Source organism: Erpetoichthys calabaricus, chromosome 11, assembly GCF_900747795.2.
Source record: "Erpetoichthys calabaricus chromosome 11, fErpCal1.3, whole genome shotgun sequence".
Lineage (NCBI taxonomy): Eukaryota > Metazoa > Chordata > Cladistia > Polypteriformes > Polypteridae > Erpetoichthys > Erpetoichthys calabaricus.
This window is the reverse complement of record NC_041404.2, coordinates 41,389,445-41,404,693: the sequence shown is the minus strand read 5'-3', so window position 1 is coordinate 41,404,693 and position 15,249 is coordinate 41,389,445. Positions and strand designations below refer to the sequence as shown.

General features: G+C 43.3%; 1 protein-coding gene across 1 annotated transcript in view; it reads right to left on the bottom strand.

The window, feature by feature from the left end:
- Positions 1–15,249, bottom strand: part of LOC114659998 (short transient receptor potential channel 7) — a 292,643-nt gene that overhangs the window by 29,910 nt on the left and 247,484 nt on the right. The window contains exon 9 of the mRNA XM_028812533.2: positions 1,482–1,703. Coding sequence (XP_028668366.2) covers positions 1,482–1,703 — 222 coding nt within the window. The remainder of the gene's footprint in view (positions 1–1,481; positions 1,704–15,249) is intronic.

The window sequence follows — 15,249 nt, the reverse complement described above, 5'->3', positions numbered from 1 at the left end:
GGCTTTATGTAAATCTGATGAGGCGGCCGTTTTCCAGTCCCATGTTGCCCAGTTGATGACCTAATTCAGTTATATATGAGCTCTGGTTGTCTCACTTTTTATGACTACCTGACTTCATTCATGCTTTGTGCCAGCACACCCTTTAAAAAGGCGCTATATATAATAGATTGATTAATTATAGGAGGCTGTAAATTAGTCCCATGTGGATCGGGGTGGTCAACATGGGCTTGTCCTGCTCTGGAATGGCCTCCTGTCCACAAGTGGCTGTCACAGTGCTGCCCCAGTGATGATGCCAGTTGAAGCTCTACCATCCCACCAATAAAAAACTCTGTAAGTGAGCTAGAAAATGAAGAGGTGGGGTTAGAAGAGTACACAGTGACATTGGTCATTATGAAACATCCCACATAAAACAAGGGGAAGACTGACTAGAGCTGCTGATTAACTGTGCAGACTGCATCTCTGTTGTCAGCCATTAGCACTAAAACATAAGTAACATGATTGTTATAATTTGTTACTAACCCTCACCTATTGTGTTTCTCTTCCGGTACTTAAATGTGGCACTTGGTGCCACGGCCCACCTGCCAAGTTGTTTTGTCTGCCTAAAGTAAAGTCATCCCTGATGGAGGATCACAGGAATCATGGGGTAGAGGGGTCCTTTCATCGGATTGGCTGTCCCAGCGCTGTTTCAGCCGTGGAATGGCCAAATGGGGAGGCAGCTTGATGGCTGACGTCTCCAGGACTCTACACAAATCCAAATCCTAATAAAATTTATTATTATTATTATTATGTGATATCATCTACTGTTAAATTTTGCTGTGTACTTTTTGATTTTTATACTGTATTGAAGATTTGTTCTGTGTATTGTATTGTATTGACCCCCTTCTTTTGACACCCACTGCACGCCCAACCTACCTGTAAAGGGGTCTCTCTTTGAACTGCCTTTCCCAAGGTTTCTTCCATTTTTCCCTACAAGGGTTTTTTTGGGAGTTTTTCCTTGTCTTCTTAGAGAGTCAAGGCTGGGGGGCTGTCAAGAGGCAGGGCCTGTTAAAGCCCATTGCTGCACTTCTTGTGTGATTTTGGGCTATACAAAAATAAATTGTATTGTATTGTATTTAAGAAACAGCTCTGTGTGAAAGGCACTATATAAAAAGATTTTGAAACAAATTGCATTGTAAAGCGATTTTCAGCAGTCACCTCCATAACAGGTGCAACACAAAGCAAAATGAATTTTTATAAAGTGCCTTCTGATCTCTCATTCTACAGAAGGCACTCTACAAGGTGATCACTGAATGCCACGTATAGTACACTTTCTGATCAATCCATTCTTACTTCATATTGTTACCTTTGCAGAATAAAAGATCACAAGGTGCTTTAATGTACTGTATGTCGCCACTGTGACAACACTCTCTGTGAAAGTCTCTACATAAAACAGTGTAGCTGCTTCATAAGACGCCTGTTTAATACAAGACTCTGTGACTAACTTTTGGCTTGGAGTTGAGCATGCCCATCTCCACGTCACTGTCACACTTCTTCGACTTGGCTTTGCAGAGCAGGATGAGGCAGGCCTTTGTGCGGAGGATCAGGTAGTAGAAAGACTTGGGGCTGGGGACCAAGTTGAACGGAGCAGGCAGCGTCCTCCCTTCATCGAAGTAAGACAGCCAGAGCTTGGCACGGGCAAATTTCCATTCGACGTCTGCGTCTTCCTGCAGGAGACAAAAATAAAGTCACAGTAAATGCTGGGGATGTCACCAAGTCAACATTCTTATAAAAACAAAATACCAGGCAAAGGACAAGACCCCCAATTTAACTGCCTTTCTGTTTGCAAATCATTCAGTGCTGGAAGTGGTAAGAATTGCAGCTTCATTCTAGAACAGTAAACTTTACCCTCTGAACTGCCAGTTCTGCTTCATATTCACTTGTATTATTAAAAGCTCCGATTCTCAAGTCATGAAGACATTTAAAATGGGGCAAGATGGCAGGTTGAACACTGGTAAAATCAGAGGGTGGGTTTAGGTTTTACATACAGTATTAATCAATCAGTGGAGGATAAAAAGTATCCAAATGAAAAAAATAATAAATTACTATATACATTACAGGGTGGCACGGTGGCGCAGTGGGTAGCGCTGCTGCCTCTCAGGAGACCCGGGTTCACTTCCCAGGTCCTCCCTGCGTGGAGTTTGCATGTTCTCCCCATGTCTGCGTGGGTTTCCTCCCACAGTCCAAAGACATACAGGTTAGGTGCATTGGCAATCCTAAATTGTCCCTAGTGTGTGCTTGGTGTGTGGGTGTGTGTGCCCTGCGGTGGGCTGGCGCACTGCCCAGGATTTGTTTCCTGCCTTGTGCCCTGTGTTGGCTGGGATTGACTCCAGCAGACCCCCGTGACCCTGTAGTTAGGATATAGCGGGTTGGATAATGGATGGATATATACATTACTGTCCATCCATTGATTTTTCAAACACAGTGAATAAAACTGTAAGGGGATGGGGGACCTGTCCTGTAAGCTTTAGGTTCACCTCCATGGTGGGACACATTCATGTACACACCTGTACCTACTCATATCAAGTCAGTTTAGAGTTAAACATCAAAAAAAAATACCTGCAGCACTGCATTATGCAACACAAACTTAGCAGAATAGCAGAAACTGGGTCCTCACAGCAAAAAATAAACATTTATTTCAAACCTGTCTGCCTCTTCTCTGAAGTCAAAACCTATTCATATAGATCCATCCATCAATCCATTATCCAACCCGCTATATCCTAAGTACAGGGTCACGGGGGTCTGCTGGAGTCAATCCCAGCCAACACAGGGCGCAAGGCAGGAAACAAACCCCGGGCATGGTGCCAGCCCACCGCATATTCATATAGATGTTACTTTCAAAGACGAAATAAACCCAATCTGGTGCATGGCCAGTTTCTTGCAGTTCCATAAGAGAACTGCTGTGGCGCTAACACATTGGACTGGCCAGAAGAATGTCCTGAAGATGGGCGGGGCTAATGCCTGATTGACAACGAGCTGCCACGCAGTTGTAGGGAGTGTGGCATTCCTCAGTTTTTGGGAAGGTTGGCGTACATTCTACAAGCCCAGGAAGATTCAAGATAGAAACAAAAGGCTGATTTATACTTCTACGTTGAGCCTACACCATAGCTACGTCATATACCCCACATAGTCTGAGGCGCACCTTTTGAATTTTTCGACTTCTTTCGATGGATCTCATTTCCGCCCTCAGATCGCATGCCTTTCTGTCTGTTTGTTCGCCACTGGACGCTTGTGTTTTAGCCAGCAATGTCATTAATTTTGAAAACAAATATTGGCTTTCTTATTTTCAGGCATTATACAACTACACCAACGCCGGTTACTTCAGGTTAGTTTAAACATAGATGTTTAGTAGTTTGACAGTGCCGTGTTGTCCCAATTGCAGGCTAGCGTGCTCCTGAGTAGCGCTTAGATTCTTTGATGGAAATCCTCATTGTATATGAGCTAATTTGGGCAGAGTTCAAGTCTCATGGTGCCCACCTGCTTGTTCCTTTTTTTATATATATATTAGGAAGTTTTTCAAAGCGCAAAGAACCCTTCCTAAAAACGCAAAACGGTTCTTTGTCAAGCAATGCTTCTACGAGAAACCACACGACTCAATAAAGAACCATAGTGCCATTATTACCAGTATTTTTAATCGTATTTATACTGGAAGGGAATATTAAATTCACATAAACAACAAGCCGCCTGTGGTTTCAACCGCAGGATCTGGGAAGCTGCGGCGCTAACCAGTGAGCTCCCTTGGGATGTTATCAGTCCTCCTTTTATGCAAGTCTGAATTTATTGCGGTGCGATTTGATTCGTTGCACACTCATAGTATTTTATTTCTCCTACAGTTTTACTTTACATAAACCCACCACAAGTAAAAGAGTCTTAGAAAGTGATCCTTGTGTTTGATGCCATAATGCGTGCCTCATACTGTAAACGATCGGAGTATCGCACTGCTGCCTCGTTGACCGCCCCAGTATAACCCGCTGCTAGATTTCAGATCTGGAACTTGCCATTCACAGCGTTCAGTCCTCTCATCTTTTATTGGTGGATTTAATTATGTACGATATGGGCAGCCAACCATGGCGGCATCTTGCTGTAATCGGCACGGGGCGACCGTACCAAAAAATCCTCCATGTTAAAGAGTGCGCGCTCCGTAAACTCCGCGGTATGTGAGTGGCGTCGTTTATGTAGGCTATTTGAAAGTGCAAAGTCATCCAAATCTTATAATACCGATTGACTGATATGGACACCGAGGTGAGCCGCCTAAACCACCCAGGGATCCAAATGGGCATCGACCGGCACTGCTTTTATTATTCCACTGATACTCCGCATTTCAAACACTTGCGTATCGGGCCGATTTCACGCTCTAAGCCAATCGCAAGAGCCCAGAGGTGGACAGGTGGCAGAGTTCGTTTGGGAGTTGCTGCCAGTACGATCGTCCAATGAGGCCGATGACACACGCACAAGCCGCAACAGCAGCGAGGAGATCACCGTCTGTGCTGAAGAAGACCTCGCGTAAGCATGGGCATCTGACATCACTCTCCAAGGACTCAGGCTCACACTGTCAATGAGCTGGGTTTAACGTGGGTGAGGACTTATGAGGATTTAGACATTGAGAGTCATGGCACAGTGGTAATGCTACTGCCTCACAATAAGGACACCAGGGTTCTTCTCTGCATGGAGTTTGCATGTTCTCCCCGTATGTGTGGATTTCATCCTGGTGCTCCAGTTGCCTCTCACAGTACAAAGACATGCAGGTTGGATGGAATGGTGATCCTAAATTGGCCCTGGTGTGTGAGTGTACCCTGTGATGGACTGGCACCCTGTTCAGGGTTTGTTCCCTGCCTAAATGCCCTATGCTTACTGGGATAAGCTCCAGAAGACCCCTGCAAACCTGTTCAGGACTAAGCGGTTTAGAAATGACTGACTGACTATAATAATACTGTTAAAGGCTTCATTTTGCTCTCAGTACAGCCTCACAGTTAATCCAGGGCTCAGGTGCTCAAGGCTAATGCTCTGAACCAGATTTTTAATAGATGTTCCCTCCCACTTCCACCTTCCTCCAATGACCTGTCCGCCCCACACTGTCCCTACTAATACCACTTCAGCAGGAATAGCCTCTGTTCAGAAAATGACTGACTGACTAGATATTTAGAGCACAGACTCTGTGTCTAACTCCAGCATTGCTTTCAGATTTGGATTATGCAGCTTGTGGACAGGACCCTCAGTCAAGCCAGGAGTAGACCTTCCAACAGGAATGTCAATAATGGAGCACTGGTGTCCCCCCCTAACCCCCCCAAACACACACACTCCATTCTACCCTAGCATTCAATCTCCCCAACAGGCTGTTAAATACAACTTCCCCATTTTGTGGAATGATTGTTCTACAGGAGCCCATTTTGCAAACCCTCCCTTGATCTTCATCACTCATATGCAGACTTCTTTTCTGCAGCTCACTTCACAGAGGAGAGAAGAATTCCTGATCAGGTACTTGAGCTTTAAAAGTTGTCTGGGTAACCTGCAAATATGTCACCAAGAAAATCCTAAATATCCAGTCCCTGTGGTGAATTCAATATTAAACAACAGGCCTCTTGCCAGTCTCAAATATCTTATTTACTGCATTTCCAGCCATCTCCATTGGTGAAACAGAGAGATGGCTAGGAGACCATTTCAGGGAGCCCACTATTGAACACTTCACATCCCATGATCATAGCCATTCTGATCTCTCTGTTTGTGTTCTTTCACAGGGCTTCAAGGACACTTTTTAAAGACAATCAGATGGACCTAAACTCATTTTTTCAGCCTGGGGTCACACATTTCTCCAGGCCTTACTGATGAACTTTTTTTAGTTTCTCCTTTCCTATCCTCTAATGGTGGCCGTTTCTCACCTACTCTCACCTTCCCCAGCTTTGTTCCCTCCTTGCCCTTCTATCTGCATTACCTGCTCTTTCCTTTTCAGTTGCATCATCTGATGAAGGCTACACAGTCAAAACATTATGTCTTTAACTTTATTTCCTTTTTAATGTGGAACTAACCTTTAACCTTTTTTTTAATCTCTTTTCAGATGCATGTGCTACAAAAATATGTTAAACATATAGTTAAAACTTGGGGTGGGGGGGGGGGGATTGATTTGTTTTTGATCCTATTTTTTCTAAAAATCTGCGGTGGGCTGGTGCCCTTCCCGGGGTTTGTTTCCAGCCTTGCGCCCTGTGTTGGCTGTGATTGGCTCCAGCAGATCCCCGTGACCCTGTAGTTAGGATATAGCAGGTCGGATAATGAATGGATGGATAATGGATGGATGGGATGGATTTTGTAAAAACTGATTTATTTTAATACTATCAATAAAATAATATATATATATATATATATATATATATATATATATATATATATATATATATATATATATATCCTTGTTTTGGATCATAATCCCAGTTGTTGAACAGGCAGAATTTGCATGTCCTCCCTTTGTGTTGGTGTGAATAATATTTCCAGCCTCCAAATTCCCAAAAAGCAGCATTTTGGGGGTTGACATTTTGATTTTGGTCCATGTGTGTGACTTGGCTTTCTGTTGGACTGGCCGCTTATCCAGGACTGGTTTGGGTATCTCAGTGGTGATGGGACGTGCTGTGGCCCCTGAGCCCTTAACATGGATTAATTTGGTTTGAGAATGCTACTTTATGAGATTTAGCATATGTTGGCAGATCATTAGAACATTAGAACAAAGGCTTATATAAATAAATGTTGTCGTAGACGAGAACAGGCCATTCAGCCCAACAAAGCTCGCCAGTCCTATCCATTTAATTTTTCTAAAAAAACACCAAGTGGAGTTTTGAAAGTCCCTAAAGTCTTACTGTCTACCATGCTACTTGGTCACTTATTCCAAGTGTCTATGGTTCTCTGTATCAAGAAAATCTTCCTAATGTTTGTGCGAAATTTACCCTTAACAAGTTTCCAACTGTGTCCACGTGTTGTTGATGATCTCATTTTAAAATAACAGTCTCGATCCACTGAATTAATTCCCTTCATAATTATAAACACTTCAGTCAGGTCACCTCTTAATCTTCTTTTTCTTAAACTGTAAAGGCTCAGCTCTTTTAATTTTTCCTCATAATTCATCCCCTGTAGCCCTGGACTCAGCCAAGTCGCTCTTCTCTGGACCTTTTCTAGTGCTGCTATGTCCTTTTTGCAGCTTGGAGACCAAAACCCCACAAGATTCCAGATGAGGCCTCACCAGTGTGTTATAAAGCTTGAGTAGAACCTCCTGTGACTTGTACTCCACACATCGTGCTACAGTATATAACCTAGCAATCTGTTTGCCTTCTTAATGGCTTCTGAACACTGTTGGTAAGTTGATAGTGTGAAAACATAAAAAGATGTAATTGAACAAAATGCATGTGTGTATAGAAAATAGGACAGAGTGATGAAACTTGTTTGTGTTTGGCGTGCGTGACAAAAAGCATGTATACTTTCTGGAAGTTTCTTTTGATGATGTGTGTGACAAGAAAATATACCTTTAGGGTAATGACTTTACAAAATTGGAAAAGTACAATGAGTCAGGATGCTATTTTTGCTTACGTGGTCAACGATCAGGAGATTAGAAAGGTATAAAAGAACAAGGACATCTGCGCTCGAGGCAGATGAAGCGCGGTGTCCTAGGACTGTGTTTCTCTGACATATTACCCTTGCTTGGTATGTATTAATAAAAGGTTTTGACTAATTTTAATTTTCTTCTCTGTCTTCAGTCACAAAAAGTGTCCACAGTTTTTGGCGCCCAACGTGGGGCCAGAGACGGCCGGTCGACTCCTCCAGCGAGACCATTTCAGTGATCCGTCTTAACAGCGGACTGCCGTTAACTTGAGATATCCGGCAGCAGAGCATGCAGCTCCGGCAAAAGTTAGGACTGCCCTGTCCTGAAACAGTTCTTGCGTGAGGAGCCCCTGGTCTCCTCTTTGCTACATCCACGGTGACTGAACGGATTTCCAGACAGAGCTTGCACACTTCCAGGCTGGGGTAAGCACCGGGGGATTTCCGAATATTTTTTATTTTCTAAATAACGGGAGGGCGAGTTTCCTGTTGACCGTCTAGTCATACTCATATCTCAACGGGTTGCTTAAGGTGATGGAGACTTGAACCGAATCGGACACGAAGTCACCTGAGCTGGAATCCGGGGATGTGAGCGGACAGGCTAACGGGACGAGTAACGGGGTGGTATGGAAATAAACCGAAAAGAGCACAGATTACAGGATTGCTGTTAGGAACGGAATGATACGTAGCGCTATGGAAGATATGTAGCTATGGAAGATATGTAGCGCTATGGGAAAATAAATAAATCTACATACGGAATAAGCAACAAAACCGTGTTCTCCTGGGAACTGGATCAGGACCGATAGTTAGGTGTCTCCCCTTGAAACTAAGAAGGGAACAGTTTAGGTTTAGTGAGTGGCACACTTAATGCCTCGCTGATTCATACGTACAAGGGATTAGGCGAATCAGTATATAGTTGGAAAATTAAATACAGAACCCGGGAGAGCAAGGGGATATAATGGGAATTTATAACAGTAAGCCTGTTAATCGCCGCACAGGGGGATCAAAATCATTAATGCTGGAAGGATTATTTTCGGAGGATCAACAGACGCCCCGTAAAAATGGGTCTCCTAGAAAATTAATAGAAAAGAAGACAGGTTTAGATTTCAAGAAGGCATGTAAGAAACGGAATAGACAGAGTGGTGGGTGTTGGCCAATAGAGGGGACAGGAGATGTAAATAATAGTGGACCGTATCGAATCGATAGAAATTTAGAAGCAGTACCCCCTTTATCCTATTATTTTTTTCCCCTCCCTTTATCCTATTATTTTTTTCCCCTCCTCAGAACCGACCTCAGACACCTCTATTATCCCCTCCTCTATTCCCCATTCCGATTGCCCCCCCCCTGCACTACAACTAGCAGAAGTTTCCCCTGATGATTCCCCAGGCACAGATCACTATGACCCCTCAACCCATCGTGATGACCCACCCTGTACTAGACAAACCCCCGTCTCCAAATGCACTCGAAGTCAAACCTCCACTCACAAACCAGCTCCAACTTTTTTCTCCTCTAATCCTTCACTTACTTGCCCTTTAATAGAAGTTCCCAATCCCCATTATAACCCTGCCCATCCAGCTGGACCCCAAAATCCCACAACAGTTATGATAAATCGGAATTGGGACATCCAAGAACTAAAAGATGTCGTGAATGCACTTCCAGATCCAAAGGAAGTAGGAGGACTAAAATTTGTTGAACAACTTGATCAGTTAGATAGCATGTATAAGCCTAATGCTGCTGAATGGACCCAGGTACTTCGTCGAAAGTTTGGGACCACATGGGCCACTGTTAGCAGGGGTGTCCGCAATGACATTCCATGGGTATGGAACCCAGCTTTAACTCGAGGACAGGGGATAGGTGGAGAAGGCGAATTTAACCCACAATGGGAGGCGTTGAGACAAAATATTGCAGAAAAATATAAAAAAGGAACGGACTGGTCCCTTATTTCTGCTGCAAAACAAAAGAAAGACGAGACGGTTGATGAATGGGCACATAGGATTCAAGACCTTATGGCTAATCACTCGGGCTTGGGAAATGCTGATGACCGCACCCGAGCTGCAGTTCCACCTTTTGTTTCCGGTTTGCGCTTTGATATACAAAACAAGGTCCGCACTTCCTGTATTGAGTGGGAAAGTGCCACGTTTGATGAAGTCAAACGACATGCTGAACAGGCCGAATCGAACTCTCATGCCAAATTATTGGCAGCACAGATGAACTATTATACCAGGAATACTCCTGACCAAGGTCGAGGATATGGCTTTAGAGGAAGGGGACGAGGACGAGGAAGAGGACGAGGTGGTTTTAGAGCTCCTCCTGTTGACCACACTAAGAATCCTTTTATTCCCTCTCCCTTTAATCCCAATGTTAATTCCTACTCTTGTTACGCCTGTGGTGAAACTGGACATTTTCGTCGGGAGTGCCCTCACAGACAGCAACAGCCCCCACCTCCCCTTATTCCACCTGTTTCCTCTGACACCCTTGACTAACAATACTGGCCATAGGAAAACGCTGGGACCTCCAGCCACTCTTTTCAACTACCTTTGCTCACTCATAATTCAGAGACTGATCCTTTACTGTGCTTACTGCTTCTGGACAACCTCACCTTCTTCAAGTATCAAAACCTCTTCAAGTCCAGTCACGTCCTGGCGGACATACTTTGTTCAACCCCAAAAGTTGTTGTGTCAAATTACCCCTTACCCCAAACCCTCTTTTGCAGCATGGACTTTAGATATTTCCCCACACACCATTCTCCTCAAAGCCCTACACTCTTTTTCCCCTTGTTTTTTCCCAATTTACAGGCCCCTGACATTTAACACTGTACTGCCCAATACTTCCCTATAGAAGTAGACACCACCTGGCTAGAATCTTTCCTTACTTCTGGTATTTGCCCCGAAACCCTTCACATCTACTGTGTTTTTATTTCATCCACAAAGGCAGCTGCTTCTGTTCATTTTACATGCTCACAGCACATATATTATCTTGGCAAAATAGTGCCTCATATTTTTCCTTAGCTAAATCACACACTGTTAAATGGGGGGAAATAAGACCATGGGTGGAAAAATGCCTTGAAAGAACAGACTGGTTACAAGTTACTCCGGGTATTTTTGATACTCCTGACCATTTAATAACTAAAGTAGTGTTTCAAAGGATAGCCCATTGTGAGCCTCTGGTGATCCACCCGAAATCCTCCTTCCGCCCGCACCGTGCCCAATATCCTTTGTCTCCCGAAGCAGAGGCTGGCATCTCCGCCGTACATCCTGATCTCGTCAAACGCGGTACCGCCGATGGACATGGACCGTCATGCCTCAGGGATACAGAGAAGCCCTTTGTGTTTCTGGTTAAGCTCTTGCCCAAAATTTAGAAGGCGTCTGGCCGGAAAAAGGTAGTACATTGATACAGTATGTAGATGGAAATAATATGTAGCGCTACGGAAAGAAGATTGTACAATAGATACTCAGAAATTGTTGCTGTTTCTGGGGGAAAATGGCCATAAAGTTTCTAAGGTTAAGCTGCAGCTAAACAAAACAACAGGTTATGTCTGTTTTAGGTATTCTGGGCTACTACAGACAGTGGGTTCTAAATTTTACTGAAAGAGCACAGCCGTTGCAACAACTGGCTGAGAAGGCTCTCTGCTAGGTTTGCCTGATCATTCTCGTCCATTCACTTTGTTCGTGGACGAAAAGCAGGGATTTATGAATGCATGGAGATAAACAAAGACCGGTGACTTATTTTTTCTAAAACAAAACTGGATCCAGTGGCCGCAGCACTTCCTCCGTGTCTTCGTGCTGTGGCTGCAACAACAGAAGCTGTATTAGCAAGCACGGATGTAGTTCTCATGAGCCCCCTAACAGTTAAAGTGCCTCACGCTGTACATTCTATCCTAGTACAAGTAAAAACTTCACATCTCAACTAGTTACGCAGTGGTCCAAGGGGACCGCCTGCTGGAGGCAAATCAAATTTCATCAAGCTAAGTGCACAAAACAGCTGAACTCGTAGCACTCACTCAAGCATGTCAGCTGTCCGAAGGGAAGATCGTAACAATTTATACAGATTCCAGGTATGCTTTTGGAGTCTGCCATGATCATGGAACACTATGGAAACTAAGGGAATTTAAGACCAGTCCTGGAGAGCTCTAACTAAAAACTGAAAAAGATAATTATCGATTTGTGTAATTGGTTTAGCGCAAATGAATGTCTCCACTTTTGTTTAAGGCTTGTAAATATACAAAAATATTTTTCCTTTTAAACCCTGATCAAGTTTGAAGGAAAAATACTCTTTTAATAATATTACATGAGAAGGGAGACAAGTTTTTTGGCGATAAGCGGAATGTGTCTAATTGTGATATGAATGTGTGTCTAATTGTGATATGAATGTGTGTCTAATTGTAATATGAATGGAAGTTGTGTATTTTAGGTACTATAAAGGAAAGAGCATGGTGACGCAGTGGTCAGCACACTTGATACGAATAAAGGTTCAAGCACGTATGTTTTCCTTGTTAATAATAAGCATGAAGGAAAAGACGCGTTTAAGTATGTTGCATAGATAGCCTTTAAGCACAACTTAAGACCAGTACTGGCAAACCCATCCAACATCAGAAATTGATCGAATCCCTTTTAGAAGTTATAACCAAACCATCGGAGCTAGCGATTGTTAAATGTCAAGCTCACACAGGAAAACAGGATCCTGCTAGCAAAGGGAATGATTTAGCTGACCACTTTGCTAAAGAGGCTGCATATAATAACACACCAATTTCTTTATTCCAACAGAGAAATGACCAGGACCCTGATAATCAAATTATTTCTTTACAGAATGCAGCCACGGATATCGAAAGGAGAAAATGGTCCAAAGAAGGGTCCCTCTCTGATGGAGTCTGGACTCATAAACACACTAACAAACCTTTTCTCCCAAAAGCCTCTTTCCTTTCTCTCTAGTCTTGCAGGTTTGCGAACCTCGTTGAAGGAAATCCACCAGCAGGTTAATCAAGCCTGGAGGACCAGCCCCCTTTCCAAGGATTTACCAATTCCTTTGGGCACCTGGATCCTGGTTCGAGATACTCGGAGGAAACACTGGCATCAGCCTAGGTGGAGAGGATCATTCCAAATTCTTCTATCCACACCACACGCCGTGAAAGTTGAAGGACTGCCTGCCTGGATTCACGCCTCACATTGCAAGAGATGGCACCCTTGATTGCTGTGCTACTATGCTTTTCTTTTCCCTTGTCTACTGACCTGGTCACCTTGACTTTCCCGTTGGGAATTACCACATCAGTGCAGTTTGATTTCTGCTCTATTATCAACTGTGGGACTGGTCGACAGGCCCAGTGGACCGGATCTGACAAATACGTGTGTATGAGGGGAAGTGACTGCGACAACTGGCAATGGGTTTTTGCTAACACTGGAACTGAGGACTGGGGTTATCAACCTTTTGAGGCCCAAAAATACGGTTTGAAAAATCGGTTTTCTATCATAAAAGGACATGCCTCTCATGAATGTGCTGACAACCATTGTAACTCAGGTATTTATGTATTAGGGGCATATGTATCTGGAACAGACCCTTTAGGGAGATTTCTAATTAAGATTGACAATCCTGTTACTAACACCCCTCATTCTCTGGCACACACACCCATCTCCCCAACTTTTGGTTCAGATTTTTCTCCTGTTAAGATTATGAATATTTCCACCTTTTCATCCACTTTTTCAGTAGAAACTGGTTATGGGGATCAGAATAGATGGTTGCAGTGGGTTCTCTATTCAGCTAAGCAAGTTAATCGTTCTCATTGTTATGCGTGCGCTGCAGCCCGTCCCCATTTAGCTACAGTCCCTTTCCCATTATCTAACATTTCTGACCCCGTGGGGTTGCCCTGCCTTCTGTATTTATTCACTACTTCCAAGAAACCCCTCTCTAGTTCAAAGTGTTCTAATCTATCTATTCTTTTTTCCCCACCCGTCACATGGATACCCCTATGTTTCAAACTCACGAAGGAAATTATACATGTTTCAAATCTTATGGAACGACATGGGTAGGAGAATTACCATTTTCTTTCTGTTCTCAAACTTTTCAGGTTAACTTTTCTCTGAACACCGTTCTGTCTTCCTTTCTTCTCTCCCAAACCACTCCTAGATCAGATATTTGGTGGATGTGTCGTAGGTCCAAATTATTTGCCACCCTTCCCCCTAATTGGTCTGGTACCTGTGCTCCAATCCAATTAGTTATGCCTTTTAGACTTCTATCCTTCCCTCCCTCTCACTCCCCATATTATTCCACACCTCCTTTTTATTTCCGACATACCCGCTCTCTTTTCCATATGCCTACTAATATCTCCTTACATGGCCCTGGAGTATACATAGATGCTATTGGAGTCCCTAGGGGTGTCCCAGACAGATTTAAAGCTAGGGATCAAGTCGCAGCCGGTTTTGAATCTATCATACCCCAAATTACTATTAATAAGAATGTAGACTGGATTAATTACCTTTATTATAACCAACAACGTTTCCTTAACTTCACCAAAGACGCTATTGAAGGCATACATGAACAGCTTGATCGTACTTCTCTGATGACTTGGCAAAATCGTCTAGCCTTGGACATGTTACTTGCCGAAAAGGGAGGTGTCTGTGCTATGTTTGGTGATGCTTGTTGTACATATATTCCAAATAATACCGCGCCAGATGGATCAATAACTCGTGCGTTGGCAGGCCTCACTGCTCTCTCTAAAGAACTTTCCACTAATTCTGGCATTACAAATCCCTGGGATCAGTGGTTTGCATCCTCCTTCGGATCCTGGGGACAATGGATAAGATCTGTTTTCATTTCTTTGGTTGTGACATTTTGTCTCCTCCTCCTGGTTGGTTGTTGTATTATCCCTTTGTTTCGCTATATAATATCTAAGTACTTTACCGCCTCTATGGAAAGGGCATATATGCTACATGAGGAGCGCATGTCTCGTATAGCTTCTTCCACTTTCTCTCCCCCTTCCCCTTCATCAACCATTTCAAGATAGAATAGGCCCACATCATTTTTGTTCAAAAAGGGAGGAGTGTGAAAACATAAAAAGATGTAATTGAACAAAATGCATGTGTGTATAGAAAATAGGACAGAGTGATGAAACTTGTTTGTGTTTGGCGTGCGTGACAAAAAGCATGTATACTTTCTGGAAGTTTCTTTTGATGATGTGTGTGACAAGAAAATATACCTTTAGGGTAATGACTTTACAAAATTGGAAAAGTACAATGAGTCAGGATGCTATTTTTGCTTACGTGGTCAACGATCAGGAGATTAGAAAGGTATAAAAGAACAAGGACATCTGCGCTCGAGGCAGATGAAGCGCGGTGTCCTAGGACTGTGTTTCTCTGACATTTACCCTTGCCTGGTATGTATTAATAAAAGGTTTTGACTAATTTTAATTTTCTTCTCTGTCTTCAGTCACAAAAAGTGTCCACAATAGCGTAGAGTCCACTATGACTCCTAAATCCTTCTCATAAGGTGTGCTCTCGATTTTCAGACCTCCCATTGTGTATTCAAACCTAACATTATTACTTCCTATGTATAATTCTTTACATTTACGGACATTAAATTTCATCTGCCACAAATCTGCCCTGGCCTGTATGCTGTCCAAGTCATTTGGTAGTGATTTAATGGATTACA